The sequence below is a fragment of the Motacilla alba genome, chromosome 13 (assembly GCF_015832195.1).
Source record: "Motacilla alba alba isolate MOTALB_02 chromosome 13, Motacilla_alba_V1.0_pri, whole genome shotgun sequence".
In the NCBI taxonomy this organism is placed as follows: Eukaryota; Metazoa; Chordata; class Aves; order Passeriformes; family Motacillidae; genus Motacilla; species Motacilla alba.
This window is the reverse complement of record NC_052028.1, coordinates 4,381,597-4,399,937: the sequence shown is the minus strand read 5'-3', so window position 1 is coordinate 4,399,937 and position 18,341 is coordinate 4,381,597. Positions and strand designations below refer to the sequence as shown.

At 42.2% G+C, this 18,341-nt stretch overlaps 1 protein-coding gene across 19 annotated transcripts in view; it reads left to right on the top strand.

Annotated features, from left to right (window-relative positions):
* Positions 1–15,755, top strand: part of TENM2 (teneurin transmembrane protein 2) — a 1,086,458-nt gene extending 1,070,703 nt beyond the window's left edge. For all 19 annotated transcript variants that reach the window (XM_038149757.1, XM_038149758.1, XM_038149759.1 and 16 more), the window contains 6 exons: positions 213–388; positions 1,940–2,175; positions 7,157–7,453; positions 8,331–9,945; positions 12,514–12,644; positions 13,863–15,755. In XM_038149757.1, coding sequence (XP_038005685.1) covers positions 213–388; positions 1,940–2,175; positions 7,157–7,453; positions 8,331–9,945; positions 12,514–12,644; positions 13,863–14,624 — 3,217 coding nt within the window. In that variant the 3' untranslated portion in view covers positions 14,625–15,755. The remainder of the gene's footprint in view (positions 1–212; positions 389–1,939; positions 2,176–7,156; positions 7,454–8,330; positions 9,946–12,513; positions 12,645–13,862) is intronic.
* The last annotated feature ends 2,586 nt before the right edge of the window (positions 15,756–18,341 follow it).

Below are 18,341 nucleotides of genomic sequence, written 5' to 3'. Positions count from 1 at the left end.
TTTGCACCCATGTAGTTGAGATCAGTATCTAAAAAAAATAATTTCATCATTATAGACTCTTTCAAGAACAGAGAAATAGATATGGCCAGGATGTTCTTGAAAATCTGTTTCAGTCTGGGTTTTTGCACAAATGTGCTGCATTATTAATACATTGGGTATTGAAATGAACATATATCCTCATGCTTTTTTGCTCTCACTAACTTTTCTATTAGCTATGATCATGAAGGGCGTCTGACCAATGTAACACGTCCCACTGGAGTGGTAACTAGCCTTCATCGAGAAATGGAAAAGTCCATTACCATCGACATTGAGAATTCTAATCGGGATGACGATGTCACGGTCATCACAAATCTCTCCTCTGTGGAGGCTTCCTATACAGTTGTTCAAGGTACCAAAGCACACTTCTCAGCACACTCCTAACCACACACACAGCCTGAGAAAGCAATTCACTGATGATTTGTGTCATTAGTACACTTATGAGCAGGGGGAAACCCTGTAAGGTTTGCAAGAAAAACTCCCATAAAGCTTATTCCTAAAATGACAGGTCTTCAGGACAGGTAAGAGCCATTTCGCAGCCTTGCTTTGTGTCCAGTACATGTGGTCAGTCTGCTGGGGAAAGTTAGTCCTGCCACTGCCTCCTGGGTCAGGGTCACTTCACCCACTTGCCTATTTCTCTGTACTTCCCTGCAAAATTGGTTCTGACTTCTGTGCCACAGAGATGCAACCTGACTGCTGGATATGGCTGCTGGGAGAGATCCTTCTGGAGAGGCTCAGGAAGCCTTCTGGTAGAAGAAATCTTCTACATTTATACACTGCCATTAATTAGAGTGTAGAACAGTCGGGGCAGTGTGGTGCCACACATGGCCCTCCCAAGAGCAGGGTTACAGCCCGAGGGTGGCAGGAGGCAGCAGCAGCACAGGCTCAGAGTTTGTGTAGAGCATTCCAGCACCGCCCAGGCATTGTATCTGATGGAGTGGAGTCAGTTATCAAATACAGACTGAAAGGGATTTGGTGAGTGATGGGGCTCTTTAATTAAGATATAATGTCACTGGAATGAGACCATCACCATCAAACAATAGTCTCCTCCTGACATAAATGTCAACATTTGTAGACCATTATACCGTGACAGGTCTGGTTACAAAGACTTAATTTCTCTTATACCAGATGATTAATTACATAGGTGCTGTCCTTCTGTCGGGCAAATATTGATGTGTTGCTGACAGCTGCACACTCTGGCACTCCATCCTGGCTGAGAGGGGACTTGGCTGTGTCAAACAGCTGGAGAACAGCATGGCCAGAGAAGCACGGGCTTGTTTCTGTAACTCTTCTCCGACAGGGGCCGGGTGTGCACATCAGGCCAGTGTGGTTCTGGTGGGGAGGCAGGGAGGCAGGAGAGGGAGCCACTGTGGCTGCCAGCTTGCACCGCTGGAGCCTCACACCTTGAGGAATTAAAGCCATGCTGTTATTCTGTACAAGGCCTCTGCTTGGAGACAGTTTTTAAACAGAGGAAACAAAAAAGAAGAGGCACTTACTTCTTCCTACTTATAAAGAGTCCAGCAATCATCTTCTTTTCTTTTTGTCCTGGAGTTTAATGCTTTGTTGTTTATCCAGCAGTTCAGTTTTCAGGAGTTTTTGTTCATATCAGAAATAAATTACGTGGTTCAACACATATCACTGTGCATTTTGATTCACAATTAAGACTGAAAGGAAAACATAATGAAATAAACACAGTATCTCTCTGCAGGCTCACTGTTACACTACTGTTCTTTACATGAATCAGTAACATCTGTAATTTCCACCATAGTACCACGTAAATGGTAATTGCAGGCTGACTTCATTTAACATCAACAGGAGTGCAATAAAAAACCAATCAAATTAAGCTATATGTTTTCTTTATGACTGGAGTAGCTAAATTATTTTCTTTTCATTATTGCTGTAGATCAAGTGAGGAACAGCTACCAGCTCTGTAATAATGGTACTTTGAGAGTGATGTATGCCAATGGCATGAGCATTAGCTTTCACAGCGAGCCTCATGTCCTGGCTGGGACTGTGACTCCCACCATAGGACGATGTAACATTTCTCTGCCCATGGAAAATGGTTTAAACTCAATTGAATGGCGCCTGAGGAAGGAGCAGATTAAAGGCAAAGTGACCGTGTTTGGAAGAAAGCTCAGGGTAAGTAGAACCTGTTGTTACAATAATCACCTTTTCCTCTTTGGGCAGAAAATTAATGTTTTTATTTTGAAGGATGTTACTTTTACTTGTTAAAAATGTATTTATAGCTCTGGGATTGTATTTGGTGTGACACTGTTTGAGAGCTCAGTTGGCTGCATGGGATCATCTGCTGCAATCAGCTACAGAGCTTCGTTACTAAAAGTGTTCCAAAAGAGATTGGTAAAAATACCTGAAATATTACAGAATCACAGAATCATCAGTGTTAGAATAGATGTTCAAGGTCATTTAGTTCAATCATTTCCCCAGCCCCACTGTAATTGCCCCAAACCATATCCCCAAATGCCATATCCCAATGCCTCTGGAACACATCCAGAGGTGGTCGCTCCTTCACCTTCATGGGCAACATACTCCAATGCATGAACACTCTTTCAGTGAAAAAAGTTTTTCAATATCTAATCTGAACCTCCCCTGGTGCAACTTCAGGCCATTTCCTCTTGTCCTTTCATTTGAGATACGGCAGAAGAGACCGACCCTCATCTTGCTAACTCCTTTCAGGGACTTGTAGAGAGCAATTAGGTACCCCCAAACTAACTTTTCTGCAGATTGAACACCCCCAGCTCCCTCAGCGACTCCTCAAAAGGTGTATTCTAGAGCCTTCCCCAGCTTCATTGCCCTGTTGCTGCAAAACACTCTGCCTCTCAAAGGGATGGGAATCTGAACACTCACCACTTGTAAAACTGCCAGGGCAGACTTACCCCAGCTGGTGCTGGGGAGCAAACACAACTACAGCATTCTGCTGCTGTAAAATCCCCCTACAGACTCACTGAGACACGCATGTTGTGTTTATTCCCTTTCCCAAATGGCAGATTGGAAAATAACTGCCATAATTACAAAATCGTAAGCTCAGGATAAGGAAGACAGTCAGGTCATGTAATCCATCCCCTGCCAAATTAAAGATCTGCTGCAGCTGTAATAATCCCATTCTGTGCTTTGCTGGCCTGATTTTCACTGAGTTTTTTGACTGGACTACTTCAGTATATGCAGTTTTGGAAGGGATTTGAGATACTGGGCAGAAAACAAATGTGGTGCTGATCAAGTCCTCACTCTTTTAGCAATTCTTTCAACATCACTGAACAGAAAATACAGTTCACTGTGTTCAAGATCACATAGCAAATGCAATATATGCTAGCAATTATGTAGTGATTTACCCCCCCCAAAAAAAAAGGCTTGGATGTTAATTTTTTTTTATATTTTCCTGTTGCTAGCATCTAATTCCCAGTGTTGAGTTGACAAATCTTTCCTTACTTCACAAATGCTCAGAATGTATTTATTGCAGAGAGGGGGAAGGTTGGACAAAAAAATTGAGTGAGATTAGTAGCTAATCCTTAATGACTAAATTTCATGTCTGTGTAATTGATTTTTGATGTGTTGACCTGTAGCAGTTGATTGGAAGTGGAAAACAGATCAGCTCTGCATTTTGACTAGGTGTTGTTCGAAATAAAAATAAATAGGATGCTGAAATGAAATTGCAGTAATCCTAATTCTCAATACTAAAAATTTAATAGAGGTACTTGTGGTAATTAGCTGAAGTTAAGCACATCTTAGTGCTGAAACCTTGCCTGAGATAGGTTTTCTGAGATAGGTTTTCTTGCATCGTGTTTATGCAAATCAAAACAATACTTTATCTAGCAATACCTCAACATTTAATTGTCTGGTGTTAGTTCCTGTAACAATAATCACATATCCATTTAGCTCTTTTAAATGAAAATCACTATGAGATTATCACAGGTTGAGTGGACTGAAAATGAAATTTGAAAACTAGGGAGAAAGCATAGAATTTATTTGCATCTTATTTATTCTAATTCATCTTTATCAATTGTTTAGTGAATGAAGCAGAGCAAGTGTGTTGGAATGCTGTGGGGAGCAGGTGGCAGGCAGGGGCAGCTGTGGCACACAGTGACACAGAGCAGGGCACCACTGCAGAGCTGACAGAGCACCAGGGCCACCTCCTGGAGCCCCAGGTCTCAATCAGTGTGGTGGAGGGGTGGGCATTCTTTGTGATTCACCTCTTAGCTGAGTACTTCACCTCACAGTACTCTCAGGAATATTTGCTGGAGCCCACGCCCCTGTGCTTCTTAAAGGGGGCTTATAGAAAGATGGGGACAGACTTTGTTTTAGGGTCTGTTGTGACGGGACAAGGTGTGGCAGCTTTATCTAAAAGAGGGTCGATTTAAAGTAGCGATACAGAAGCTTTTTATGGTGATGTGGTGAGGCACTGGCACAGGTTGCCCAGAGCAGTGGTAGGTGCCCCATTCCTGGGAGCATTGCAGGTGAGGTTGGCAGGGCTCTGCACAGCCTGGTCCAGTTGATGTCCCTGCTCAGTGCAGAGGGGTTGTACTGGGTGATTCACAGGTTCCTCCCATCCCAAAGTACTGGCTGGTTGTATGAGCCCTCACGCAGTGGTGCTGCCTGAGCCCAGGCTCTGCCCACCCTGCTTTAGGCACATCCCAGCCACACCTGTTGGAATCTGCACACCTGCCTGGGCACACTGCATGAACATGAGAAAGGAGCTGCCCCTTTATCTTATCCCACTCACTGTCTGCTGCTGTTTGATGCACCACACATTCAGTGTCTTGCTGTAGTTTCAGATAAAGTCCTGCTGAGATTCCTGTCTGAAGAGTTTTGATTATGGAACAGCATCGTGTCTGTGGCCAGACCTTTCCAAGGCACAAAGGGCTCATCCCTACGGCCACTTCAGCAGCAGCCAAGGGAAAACCAGATGTGCACGTGGGGAGGGAACAAAAGAGAAAGGGCCTGTCAAGTATCTTGTTATCCTTGGGACTGCTCTCAGTGTTCCCAGGAAGGGTGGGAATTAGTCAGCCTGTTTGGGTTCCTATATCATTAATATGATACTGCAATTACAGCCTCTGGTTTTACTCATTTTACAAATGCAAATGAAGGTACTGAGTTCTCCAAGCAGGTGATGTTCGTGTGTGCATCTCCAAGTGATATTTGTGTGTGTGCACGGCTTTTTTGTGTGTAATCATTTTTTAAACCCTATTATTTTTTTTTTTCTATGGCAAAACCAAGTAACTGTTATAATGTTTTTGAGAAAAGAGAGGATACCTGGAGTCAGACTTTCCTTTATGCTGATTACTGTTGCAGTTACTGTAACGGAGGGAACAAAACCCAGAAATCCCATAAATGACTGATTTATGAAGCTTCAGAAGTTACAAAAAAACAAAACAAACAAAACCCCCAAAGCTAAAATTCAGTTCATAATCTTTCTGAAAGACATTTTTTTTTCTTTTTAGAAAATCTGCTCACCCTTAAGAAATTGGACTATTTCAGTCATACACTAACCCTTTAATTCTACAGCTAAATGTTTTTGAGAGGTCAAAGCTCTCTTCTGCTCATGAAAAGGGTTTTTTTTAATGTGTCTGCCATCAGGGTTGATCCTACAAAACAAGAGTAACCAGTTGAGAAACTACTGATGCTGAGTTTGCCTTCCCTGGCTTTATTTCATTTCAATGGAAGAGCAGAATATAACTTGTTTTGCCCCAAGGTGTTTTAAGAAAAATACTCTGTCTTTTCTGTGAATCACAGGGCAAGTTGTTGCTGGGATAACCTTTGGGAAAACCTACAGAAAAGAGATTTTTTTTCCTATTAATTGCCCACTGAGGAAATGCAAACTGTTAAAGAGATTAATTTCATTAATGGAAAAAATTAGGCTAATGAGCAATAATTTGAAATAATTATTTCTTTACAAACATGAAACTGTATTAATTTTAAATGTGTCTGTATAACTGAATTTCTACTGAGTTGGTTGTGGTGGGAATTGGGTTTACCCCTGCCAGTGAATATATCTCAGAATAATTTTTATATCCTCAAGAAAGGCTCAGGGTTATTTTACATATTGTTTGATGTACAGTTTAATTTTGGATAAGAGGAAACATTGCATTATCAAAGCCACTGTAAAACATAAGCTAAAGAACAAATTCCCAGAAATTGATGAATACTTTTAAAGTAGTCATTGCTCTGAAATTATATCTAATTTAAAAACTTCTACTTTATTAATGACACATCTACAATTAAATTACTTAAGAAGCTTTATCAAGTTACAGCATTAGCCTGAATTCTATGGCTTACACCCCCCAGTGAATATATTTATGTATCTCTCATTATAACAGTTTCCCTAGAAGCCTCCCCATTTGGCATTCTTATTCTCCTTTGCCTCTGTTTTGCTCTTTTATTTTAAATAAATAAATAAATAAACAAATAAATATGCCACTGAAACACTTCATGCTGTACTTTGAATGGAAATTATAACAAAAAAAAAGCGGGGGGAGAAGGAAAAATATTTAACCTAATTATTTAACACCTTTTCAAAACTAGAAGTCCATTTTTCCCAGCCTGTATGATCAGGATTTTTAAGCCCATCCCAAGTGAAGATCTTTTGAATATTTGGAAAGTAAAGGAAGAAAACAGCAAATGAATGAATTCTAAGTAGGGTGTTGCAGTGATAGAAGCCAGGTGGCTAAACCTCAATAAAGACACAAAAATTTCTTCTGTTGTTCTTGGAGCGATTGTAGGGAAAAAGCCAAAAAAAAATGATGGTGGAAGTACAAAATAAAAGGAAATAGTAGAAAATAGAAAAATAGGATAAGTAGAAAAATATTCCATGCAAAATAATGTGTTTCTCTGCTCTTTAAGACCTTGGTGTGCAGAATGTCTGTCTGTTCTGACCATAATGGAAGCTTTTAACTGAAGGATATCACCTCTCATATTGCAGTGAGATGGGAAATACCCCAGTAAGACCCCAAATTATTTGAATATACTCCCAGGTAGAAAGCAAAAGCCATTTAACAGGAACCCTATACTTTTCACAAAGGATGTCCCTGCTGGGCATCCTGTTTCCCCTCTGTAAGCCCTGAGGCCGGCGTGCCCAGCGCGCTGAGCGCGGCCTCCTTCCCTCGCGCAGGTGCACGGCAGGAACTTGCTGTCCATCGACTACGACCGCAACATCCGCACCGAGAAGATCTACGACGACCACCGCAAGTTCACGCTGCGCATCATCTACGACCAGCTGGGCCGGCCCTTCCTCTGGCTGCCCAGCAGCGGCCTGGCTGCTGTCAACGTGTCCTACTTCCTCAACGGGCGCCTGGCAGGGCTGCAGCGCGGGGCCATGAGCGAGAGGACGGACATCGACAAGCAGGGCAGGATCGTGTCGCGCATGTTCGCCGACGGCAAAGTGTGGAGCTACACCTACCTGGAAAACGTAGGTGGTGTCGTGTCGCCTCCTGGCACAAGCTGCAAGGACACAAAGTTCTGTTTGGCTTCATGGCACATAAATCACGCACAGCAGCTAGCTAAGATTTGCTGTATCCCAGCTGTTAGCCATCCCTGGTCTCAAAATTCCTTATTTTTCAATTAGTCAGCTGAATATGACTAATTCTTAATGGGAAATGTTTTGTTCATGGCTTCTGTCTTTTGATATTTTCCTGCCGCAGAATGGCAATAAATTAACAAAATGTATTGTGCTTAATTAAGCCCACAAATGCATGACTAAACCTGACAAAAGTTTCATGCAGAAACAGGTAATTCATCTCTAATTGTTACTTATTAAATGAAAGTATGGTAGTACGTTTTTAGTTAGCCTAATTAGCACACTTCAGTCATAAAAGTGTCTTAAATACTGCAAAACTGCATATTGTTTTGCCTTTCCCTTCTTGTTGTTCTAAGTAAACCAGAGCTGATGTTCTCTGCTTAGATTCTCACATATTTCACAGTAACAGTTGTGAATTACAACTGCTGGCAGAAAGATAAATCAAGTCATTTATCTAACTCCTCTGCTTCCCTCAGGAAAAAAAAAAAAAAGGAAAATAAGAAAAAAAGTCCTCCTACAGGGAGGACAGCTCACAGGTTGCTAACCTACACTCTCTCTGGAGTGTCAGCGTATTGATTTCCAAGGAGCAGTTCCTCTCATCTGGCAACCTGACAATATTCCTGAGCAGCTCTGTGCCCCTGACTAATGTGTCTGATTCTCTTTGTACTCATTTAACGTTAGTGCCTCTCCAGTAAACTTTTCTTCAGTTCCCTCTCTCAGGCCGCATGCTGATAGCTGGTAACCATTGTTGTTGTTGTTTCCCCTGCAGTCGATGGTGCTGCTGCTGCAGAGCCAGCGGCAGTACATCTTCGAGTACGACTCCTCGGACCGCCTGCACGCCGTCACCATGCCCAGCGTGGCCCGGCACAGCATGTCCACTCACACCTCTGTGGGCTACATCAGGAACATCTACAACCCCCCCGAAAGCAACGCCTCCATCATTTTTGATTACAGCGACGACGGGAGGATTCTGAAAACATCGTTTTTAGGTACCGGCCGACAAGTCTTCTACAAGTATGGAAAGCTCTCCAAGCTGTCTGAAATTGTTTATGACAGCACGGCAGTTACTTTTGGGTATGACGAAACTACAGGTGTCCTAAAAATGGTGAATTTGCAAAGTGGAGGGTTTTCTTGTACGATTCGCTATCGGAAAATTGGTCCACTTGTTGACAAACAAATCTACAGGTTCTCTGAAGAAGGAATGGTCAATGCAAGGTTTGATTACACATATCATGACAACAGCTTCCGAATTGCAAGCATCAAACCCATCATAAGTGAGACGCCTCTTCCAGTTGACCTTTACCGTTACGATGAGATTTCTGGCAAAGTCGAGCATTTTGGTAAATTTGGAGTTATTTATTATGATATAAACCAAATTATCACCACGGCAGTTATGACGCTGAGCAAGCACTTTGACACCCACGGGCGCATTAAGGAAGTGCAGTATGAAATGTTCCGGTCCCTGATGTACTGGATGACTGTGCAGTACGACAGCATGGGAAGGGTGACCAAAAGAGAGCTCAAACTCGGTCCCTACGCCAACACGACCAAGTACACCTATGACTACGATGGAGATGGGCAGCTGCAGAGCGTGGCAGTCAACGACAGGCCCACCTGGCGCTACAGCTACGACCTGAACGGGAACCTGCACCTCCTGAATCCTGGAAACAGCGTCCGACTGATGCCGCTGCGCTACGACCTCAGGGACAGGATCACGCGCCTGGGTGACATCCCCTACAAGATCGATGACGACGGGTTCCTGTGGCAGCGGGGCGCAGATGTGTTTGAGTACAACTCCAAAGGGCTCCTGACAAGAGCTTACAACAAAGCAAATGGGTGGAGTGTTCAGTACCGCTACGACGGACTGGGCCGAAGGGCTTCCTGCAAGACCAACCTGGGGCATCATCTACAGTACTTTTATGCTGATCTTCACAATCCAACAAGGGTAACTCATGTCTACAATCATTCAAACTCTGAAATTACCTCTTTGTACTACGATCTGCAAGGCCACCTCTTTGCAATGGAGAGCAGCAGTGGGGAAGAGTATTACGTGGCCTCTGATAACACAGGCACTCCATTAGCTGTGTTCAGCATCAATGGCCTCATGATCAAGCAGCTCCAGTACACAGCCTATGGGGAGATCTATTATGACTCCAACCCAGATTTCCAGCTGGTCATTGGCTTCCATGGAGGGCTGTATGATCCTTTAACCAAACTCGTGCATTTTACCCAAAGGGACTATGATGTCCTAGCTGGGCGCTGGACATCTCCCGATTACACCATGTGGAAAAATATTGGCAAAGAACCCGCTCCTTTCAATCTGTACATGTTCAAGAGTAACAATCCTCTCAGCAATGAACTGGATCTAAAGAATTATGTAACAGGTGAGACTTCTTCACATTTATAATACATAACACTACAGCTTGGAAGTTGATTTGGGAAAGAAGCCCAGCTTCTCCTTACGAGCCCTTTGCTCAGTCCTCACATCAACTTTGGGCCATTTTCCTCTTCTGGCTACGAAAAAAGTGGCTAGTTCTGATTCCTTGGTACTGCTCTTCCCTGAACGAAGGGCACTAAGTGAGAAGCCATGATGAATTGTGGAGGGGAAAAAAATAAATATCAGTTCATCTGAATAAAAAATTTCAGCACAGCCATAGTGCTCTTCTTACTGAACTAGTACTGTATAAAGAAGTGTTCATTCTAATTCTATACCAAGAAAAGTGAAGTCATAGAGGGGAATCACTGGCAGGTTGGTTCAGAATCACAAACCAGAACTGCTCATATCTCTTTCTTTCAGGGCTACTTTCAAAATTAACTACTGTCTGAGCTCATGGGCACATTATGAATTAGCACCAAGAATGGATTTCATTAGACCTCTTTTTCCCATTTAACTTTTAATATGCAAACAGTCTTTAGTCTTTAAAATTAAATCCTTGATTTTTTTAAGATTATTTCATCCTGAAAGACTAATAAATGTTATGGATTTTGTAGAGCCAAGAAACAAAAGTAGTTTTGATCATATATGTTAGAATTGAGTAAAACTTGTAACCCTTTCTTAATTAGGAATAATTTTTCACTTAGTAACATCACACAGTACTTGAACTAGCTGCTGGCAGTTTCTAAAAGGAAAGGTAATTAATATGTCTTCAGGAAAAGCTTTTTTTCAGAATTGAATATGCAGTATACAATAATTAGAGTAGTGATATCATTTTTAAAAAGGAATGATCTTAATTTTAGCAGTAATTTGAATTTCAAGAAAAGTGTACATTTCCTTCAAAGAAAATCATAGCACATTTCATTAATGCATTGCAACCTAATAGTAGGTGTAACACATAAGAGGTTCTAGTGGAGCAAGTTTGCAATTAGGAGATAATGTGATTTGTATCTGATAGTGTGAAAATACTGGTGACTAAAATTACCTCGTTGTCCTAAATTCAACGAAAGTCCTATTTTTATCCACTACCCTTTGATTTTGATTTTCAACATCATCATCATTTTGCTACATTCTGAAATTGTATTTATTTAATTTATCCATCCACTGGATGAAATCGAATAAGATAAATTGCATTTAGGGACAACACCCACCTTGTAGTCCGTAAAAATACTTCATGAGTGATGCAAATATTTGTGGCTGTAGGACTGAATAGATTATCTTAGACAAGAAGTGATTATGGTGGCACCCTTGTTGTCATAGTTTAAAAAAAAAAAAAAATGAACAAAACAAAACACCAAAAAGTCCCCCCTCCCACAGTCCATTCTTACTGTTAACCCCTGACATTGCTTTATTCACAGGTTTTGCTGAAAACAAATTCCTGTAGCAAGTGCAGTGCTGCAAAGCACATTGGCTCAGCAAAATAGTAACCGTTTTGTATACAGGTCCTCCTCTGGTTTCTGTGGAATTGGAGCAGCTGAAGTGAATTGTTCAGGAGATACCATTTTACCATAAAATAAAATTGAAGCCTTATGAGGAGCAGTAACCCTGTGTGGTCCAAAGGTTCAGGAAAAATACAGTAGGCACTGTGTGATGGGGATGGATACAGATCCCTTATAGAGGCAGAGCATTTTACCACTTAGTTTAGAATCAAAATGGCTGAGAAAAAAAAAAAAAACTTTTGGGGAAAACAGGCTTTGCAACAGCTCAGCTCACAGAAGTGGCAGTAGCAGCATCAGGAGCCAGTGCAGGCCAGTGAGGAGAGATGGCCACTGGGGAAGATAGGAGAGATTTTTAAGCAAAAATAATAATGAATTCAGGAAACAGGAACTGTAAAATGGGGTCATGGATTCTTTTTTGTTAAAAGAGTCATCCTTTGGATAACTAAAATACATAATTAGTTCTTAATACCTTCTGAGTGAGAATTACTGTTACTAACCTAGTTTATTAGCTTTTACAGCTAGATATGAGGATTGAGTTTTTGTGGTTGATCCCACATCTGGAACTTGCTGAGGCTCACCTCAGAGCTGAGCTGTAACACTCTCACACAGCTCCTACTTTCCCTGGAGGGATGGGGAGGATATTTTTGTTGCCTAAATTTAGACATCTGATTTACAAATCTAGCTTCTCACTGCTTTTAATGGAGCCTCCTGAGACCTGATGACAGCTGATGGAAGTAGGACATAGAAGAGAAGCCATGTCTTTCCCCAAAGGACTTTGCAGATGTTTTTAGTGTCGAGCTAATAATATATCATTATACAATACAGTTTATAGGTTACACACAGCAGCCACATCAGAAAATGTCAGAGATGGAACAAGTACTGTATACTGTAAAATGTTTGGATAATTCGTGGCTCTAATGGAAAATAATGAAAGAGCTGGTATATCCCTGATGATTTAATTGTGACTTCAGTTGCTGCTTGAAATTAAGGATGTCAAAGATGGATGTCCTAATTTTTTTATTTCCTTTATTTGTTAAACACATGTGTTTCTCACTTAGCTGTTTTCTTTCAATTTTTAGATGTCAAGAGCTGGTTGGTGATGTTTGGATTTCAGCTTAGCAACATCATTCCTGGTTTCCCTAGAGCAAAAATGTACTTTGTGTCACCACCATACGAGCTGTCTGAGAGTCAAGCGTGTGAAAATGGACAGGTAGGCAGAAAGATTAAATTACTTTCTTTGGATAAATTTGCCCCATTCTATGGATAGAATCACTGGCTCTTCTGTAGTTACAGCAGAAGGCCAAGCACTTAATTCAGTGTAAAGTGAAGTGAGTATAGCTACATTTTATACTAATGAACATATGCCTTTCTTGCCAGCCTTCGTTGTTATCATAATTACAGTGTCATTAGTTTGTCTTTTATTGAGTTATTCCTTGATTAACAAGTTGTAACTCGATTAACTTGATTAGCAATGACAAAGGGAGACTTTGTCAGGGTAATTTGTCATCTGTTGTACCTTTGGTAAAACCATCCTAATCATGTGTTCCAATAAACTTAGGCTGGTAGTAGTTTTACTGGTAAAAAAGGGTTCTGTTTCTCACCCTGTAAGAGGTTTTATTACCATTTTTTGTCATTTTCCTAGTTAGAGGTTTTGATTTGCTACTCCATTTAAGTTCAGTTACAGCATTTGTACCTGTCAGGTTAAGGGTGGACAGCAGTATATGGGTTTAACTTTCATAATGAATTCCAGCCCATTTAATAAACTTCAGAAGAGTACTAGGCCGATTCCAAACCTACTCTTTGCTGGGCTTATTTCATCTTTGTGGTAATACAATGGAAATAATCATATAAACCTAAACATACCACTTTCCCAGGCTTCCAAGTTATTTGAGAGTCTAAACCCCCTTCAGGAATTGCTTTGGTGCTTTTGGGCCCAAAAAAGCTTATAAGCTTTTTAGTTATATTTACTGGTTGAAATCTCTGGGGAAAAGAGTCCACAAGTTAAATGTCACCTTTTAATACATTGATTCTGTTTGTTTTCAGCTCTGATTAAAATTGTGCTAGACTTGGGCCTTTCTTATTCTTCTACCAGGCATTATATGATTGGCCAAAATTGAAGTGTGTGGTGCATATGTGCTACAGAGGGGGATGAGAAGTATTTTATTTGGTCTTACAGATGGCAAAATGATTTGCTGAATGAACATTTACCTTCTGAACAAGATGTGGATGGATGGATGGATGGATGGATGGATGGATGGATGGATGGATGGATGGATAACTGAGGGTGGTCTTTTGAAGTGTAGAATTTTTCTCTGCATGTCTTTTTTTTAAAAAAGCAAAGCAAAGATCATTATTGGTCTCTGAAATGAGTGTGTTCAGATCTGCATCTTCTTTGGTGGTTTTTTTTGTTCTGTTCTGCTTTCTCCAGCTAATTACAGGAGTGCAGCAGACGACAGAACGACACAACCAGGCTTTCATGGCTCTGGAGGGACAGGTCATATCTAAAAGATTACATGCCAAAATTAGAGAAAAAGCAGGCCACTGGTTTGCCACAAGCACTCCCATCGTGGGGAAAGGAATCATGTTTGCTGTGAAGGAAGGCCGAGTAACCACGGGTGTTTCCAGCATCGCCACAGACGACAGCAGGAAAATCGCCTCCGTCCTGAACGGCGCTCACTACCTGGAGAAGATGCACTACAGCATCGAGGGCAAGGACACCCACTACTTTGTGAAGGTCGGCTCGGCCGACAGCGACCTGGTCACCCTGGCCATGACCAGCGGGAGGAAGGTCCTGGACAGCGGCATCAACGTCACCATCTCGCAGCCCACGCTCCTCGTCAGCGGCAGGACTCGAAGGTTTACGAATGTTGAGTTTCAGTATTCCACGCTGCTGATCAACATCCGCTACGGGCTGACCGCCGACACGCTGGACGAGGAGAAGGGCAGGGTGTTGGAGCAGGCTCGGCAGCGAGCCCTGGCCGCAGCCTGGGCCAAGGAGCAGCAGAAGGCGCGGGACGGACGCGAGGGCAGCCGCGTATGGACAGACGGAGAGAGGCAGCAGCTCCTCAGCACGGGAAGGGTGCAAGGTTACGAGGGATATTATGTCCTGCCCGTGGAGCAGTACCCAGAGCTAGCAGACAGTAGCAGCAACATCCAGTTTTTAAGACAGAACGAAATGGGAAAGAGGTAACAAATTAACCTGCTGTCATCCTTTGCCGGATGAATCAGTAGTCGTAACTGTTATCTCCTCTCCTAAGGAGATGAAGACCTAAATGGGGGCACTAGGCTGAGCTACTCTGGGATAGTAAGTGGCAAAAAAGCTCATATTTTTTGAGTTAAATGCTACTGTTCAAGTGATTAAAAACCACATCCTGAAGTGGACTAAAGCCAGACTGAAAACTCTTAACCGTACAAATTAAAAAGTACCCCTGAAATATTACCCACTTGTTCTGGGTCTAAAGAAAAACAAAAAGAAGGCCTCGTATTGTATTACCTCACTCCATTCACATGTGAGCAAACTAAGAAATCCAAGTGGGCCACTTTCACTAACCAGCTGATGAAACACAGATGATTCAGACTGCTTGTTTGATAAATATCCAAGAGGTTTTCATTTAAAGCAAAATACAGATGCATTTAAAACATGACTTTGGGGTGATTTGTGTGTAGCGAATGGAGGACAAATGAAATGCAAGTGAGAGCGCACTGGAAATAGGAAAGGAAAATATATTTAAAAGTAACAAAACCACACTTGCACTCTGACCCTCCACTTGTCTGGCCTGAAGCTTAACTTATTCAAAGAGGGCAGAGTGTAAAGTTACATTCAAAATGGTGGCTATAAATCACTACAGATAAATTTCATACTCTGTTTGTCTTTGAAGATTTCCATTGTGGACAGTATAACACAGTTACAGGGTGTAGTCTGTTTAGATTCAGTAGTTTGTTGGTATCAGTTCCAGTAGAGCTGTGGGCATTGTGTTACACTATTGCAAATGGGCACCACGTCAGATCACCCTGTACATACATCAGCCAGAAGGCACAATCACTGTTTCAGATTTAAAAATTATTAGTGTGTTTGTTTGGTCGAGAAACTGAGACAATCACATTACGGTCACCACAAAAAAAAAAAAAAAAAAGAAAAAAAAAGTCTAATAAGAACTTTGGTACAAGAACTTTTTTGTAATATACATGTATGAATTGTTCATTGAGTTTTTATATTAATTTTAATTTGCTGCTAAGCAAAGACTAGAGACAGGCAAAGATAATTTATGGCAAAGTGTTTAAATTGTTTATACATAAATAAAGTCTCTAAAACTCCTGTGAATTAGTTGTCTTCCATTGCAAAATCTTGTAAAAGCAATTCTTGTCTGGCTGTTTCTAATGCACCCAGCATTTTGTATGTGGAAATTACTTCCTGTGGTTCAATGGATCCTGCAGGGGGCTGGTCCTTTGATCTCTGGGTAAGCAAAGTCCTTCACACACATCACCCAAAAATCTGCTTAGGGCACAGGAGAAAATTGGTAAATGCTTTAGGAATGCCCTCTCTGCACCTCATAACTAGCAGCCCTCAAACTGCTGTGTTTCAATTCCGGAATTAGTTTAATTGCACTGAAGTAACCTCTAAACAGTTTGAAAATGTAGTAACATAATATTAAGTGAAACATGCAAGGCTGTGCTGTGAGCCAGGAAGTCTCCATGAAATCTGTCTTCTTTGGGAGATTGCTTATTTCTACCACATTTAAAAATGGGAGGTAAGATCAAAGAGCCTCTCCTAAGCAAACAGTCACTCCTGGTGATGATAAAAGGGAGCCATCCATCACCCAGAGCCCTGCCGCTTTTATCTCATTTAAGGATGTAGCTGGGGAGCTCTACTTAATTTTGAGAACAGTTTTGCTTTTGGGGTTGCAAATGAGGTTTTTAATGATTCATGATAGCAACAGAGATGCTCGAGTTGATTATGGGCATAAATTCACTCCAGGGCATTTTTAAAGCCGAGCAGTTCGGTGCCTGTGTGGTGCAGCACCTGGAGCTCTCAGAAAGCATGGCTAATTTTCTGTGCCAACGAGAGCCACCCCGCTCTGAGTGGGAGGTACACCTACCTGTGCACCCCATGGGCACCCCCAGCCCTGTTACTCATCCTCTGAAGATGAAGTCTGGCTGCATTTTCAGATGAAGGTCTGATTGTCCATCACTGCAGGTGTTTTTCTTTGCTGAAGGACTCGGAGTGCTGTTACAGCATTATTGTGTTCTTTACAAGTGAAATCTCTTAAGGGAGTGGTTTTTTTTAATAGGGGAATAAACCATGAAATCATGAAGTAGAGACGCTGCATTATTGCAGTTTGTCTGGATTACCTGGCCCTGTCCTGGGAAGCTGCTTAGCTCGTTTTTTTGGGATAAAATTTTTCTTGCAGTTTGAGAGGGTTGAAATGAGAACCTGTTGCACAGTCCCCAGTGTCTTTCATTCTGTTACCATTCTCCTAAAGCTGGAACTCTTCAGAACTGGAGATTCTGCTACTTCAAAAGGGAACTCAGTTAAGCTAAAAGGGAAGCGTTCTTTGAATATTAATGATGATCAGAGGAGATGTAACAAATTTCAGGGGATGCACTCCCTACTCATCTCCTTTGCAACTAACACACACCGTCAGGATGCTCTTAAACAGAGTTTCGGGAGATGGTGCTAAATTCTCACCAGAGATCACTGCCCCAGGGCTGCTGTAGTTTCCAAAGCCAGTGTGCAGCTCAGCACAGGTCGTGTGGAAAGCCCCAGCAATACACTTCAGCTCTTAGGCCCAGCTTAGCATCGTGCTGGACCTGACCAAGGTCATTCCCAGCTCTGCCCCTCGGCTCTGCCACTTCACTTTCCCCGTGTTCCCAAACAGACCCCAGCCTCACTCCCATCCACATGGACTACCCAGCCTGTCCTTTTGGCAAGTAAACTGCACTGTGTCCAGTGACTTAGGGAACCTTGTGTGGTGCACCAAAGAGATTGGAAGAATTGCTGTATTTTTTGTAATTATGACAAAAGTGCTAAATTCTCTCATGTCTGGAAAAAAACAGCTGACTGGTAGAGCCCATTCTAAAGAGTTTTCACTTAACAAACGAGGGAGATCACTGGACTGGTGTGGCCATGGCCAGCTCTCTTGTGGTCCCATGTGGGTCTCCCATTTCTTGAAGCATCTGTTTCTCCCTTTTTCTTTCCACAACCTTCCCTTTCCTCACCTCAGACTGGTATCTCCCATTCCTCTAAAAACTCTTGCTTTTCCTCTCTTTTCCTTGCTACACTTTTCCATATGGAATAGATGCTTAACCTCAAGCACTGCCCAGGATATGTGAACTGGATTCTTCTTATGAGGGAGTAGTTAAATGGTGGTTTTAACAGTGACATTGTGTCTGTGTCCCCAATAGTGCTGTGACCAGGACAGAGCAAGGGCACCCATCAAAGGACCTGGCCTGGAAAGCCCTCCTGGCTGTGGGAAGGCACAGAGCACGAGCTCAGGCCAGCCTAAGTGCCATGAGCATGGGTTTGCCCTCCCAGCTCACCTGAGTGCAAGCTGACTTGTTTGTAGAGAGAGCAGGAATCCAAGAATAGGCTTCTGTTTGATGCTAAAACCAGATGGAAAATCAGTATTAGGAGTATATTTCCTTTTTTTTTTTTTCCTATTGGATTGCTGTAACTGAAGGAATTTGGTATTTATAACTTTGCATTTCAGCTTGGAAAAAACTCCTTGTTTTGTTTCCTGACTTATCCCAGAGTGGACTGGCTGTGGGTGTAGCACATGTCTCAGCACAGCCTGCTCCTCACCCCCACGGCTGTTCTGCCTCTCCATGTGGCACCCGTGGCACTTCAGCCACACGATGGCAGATCTGCCAACGAGACATCCAGAGGTGCCAGCCTTTGCCTGCTGGCGCT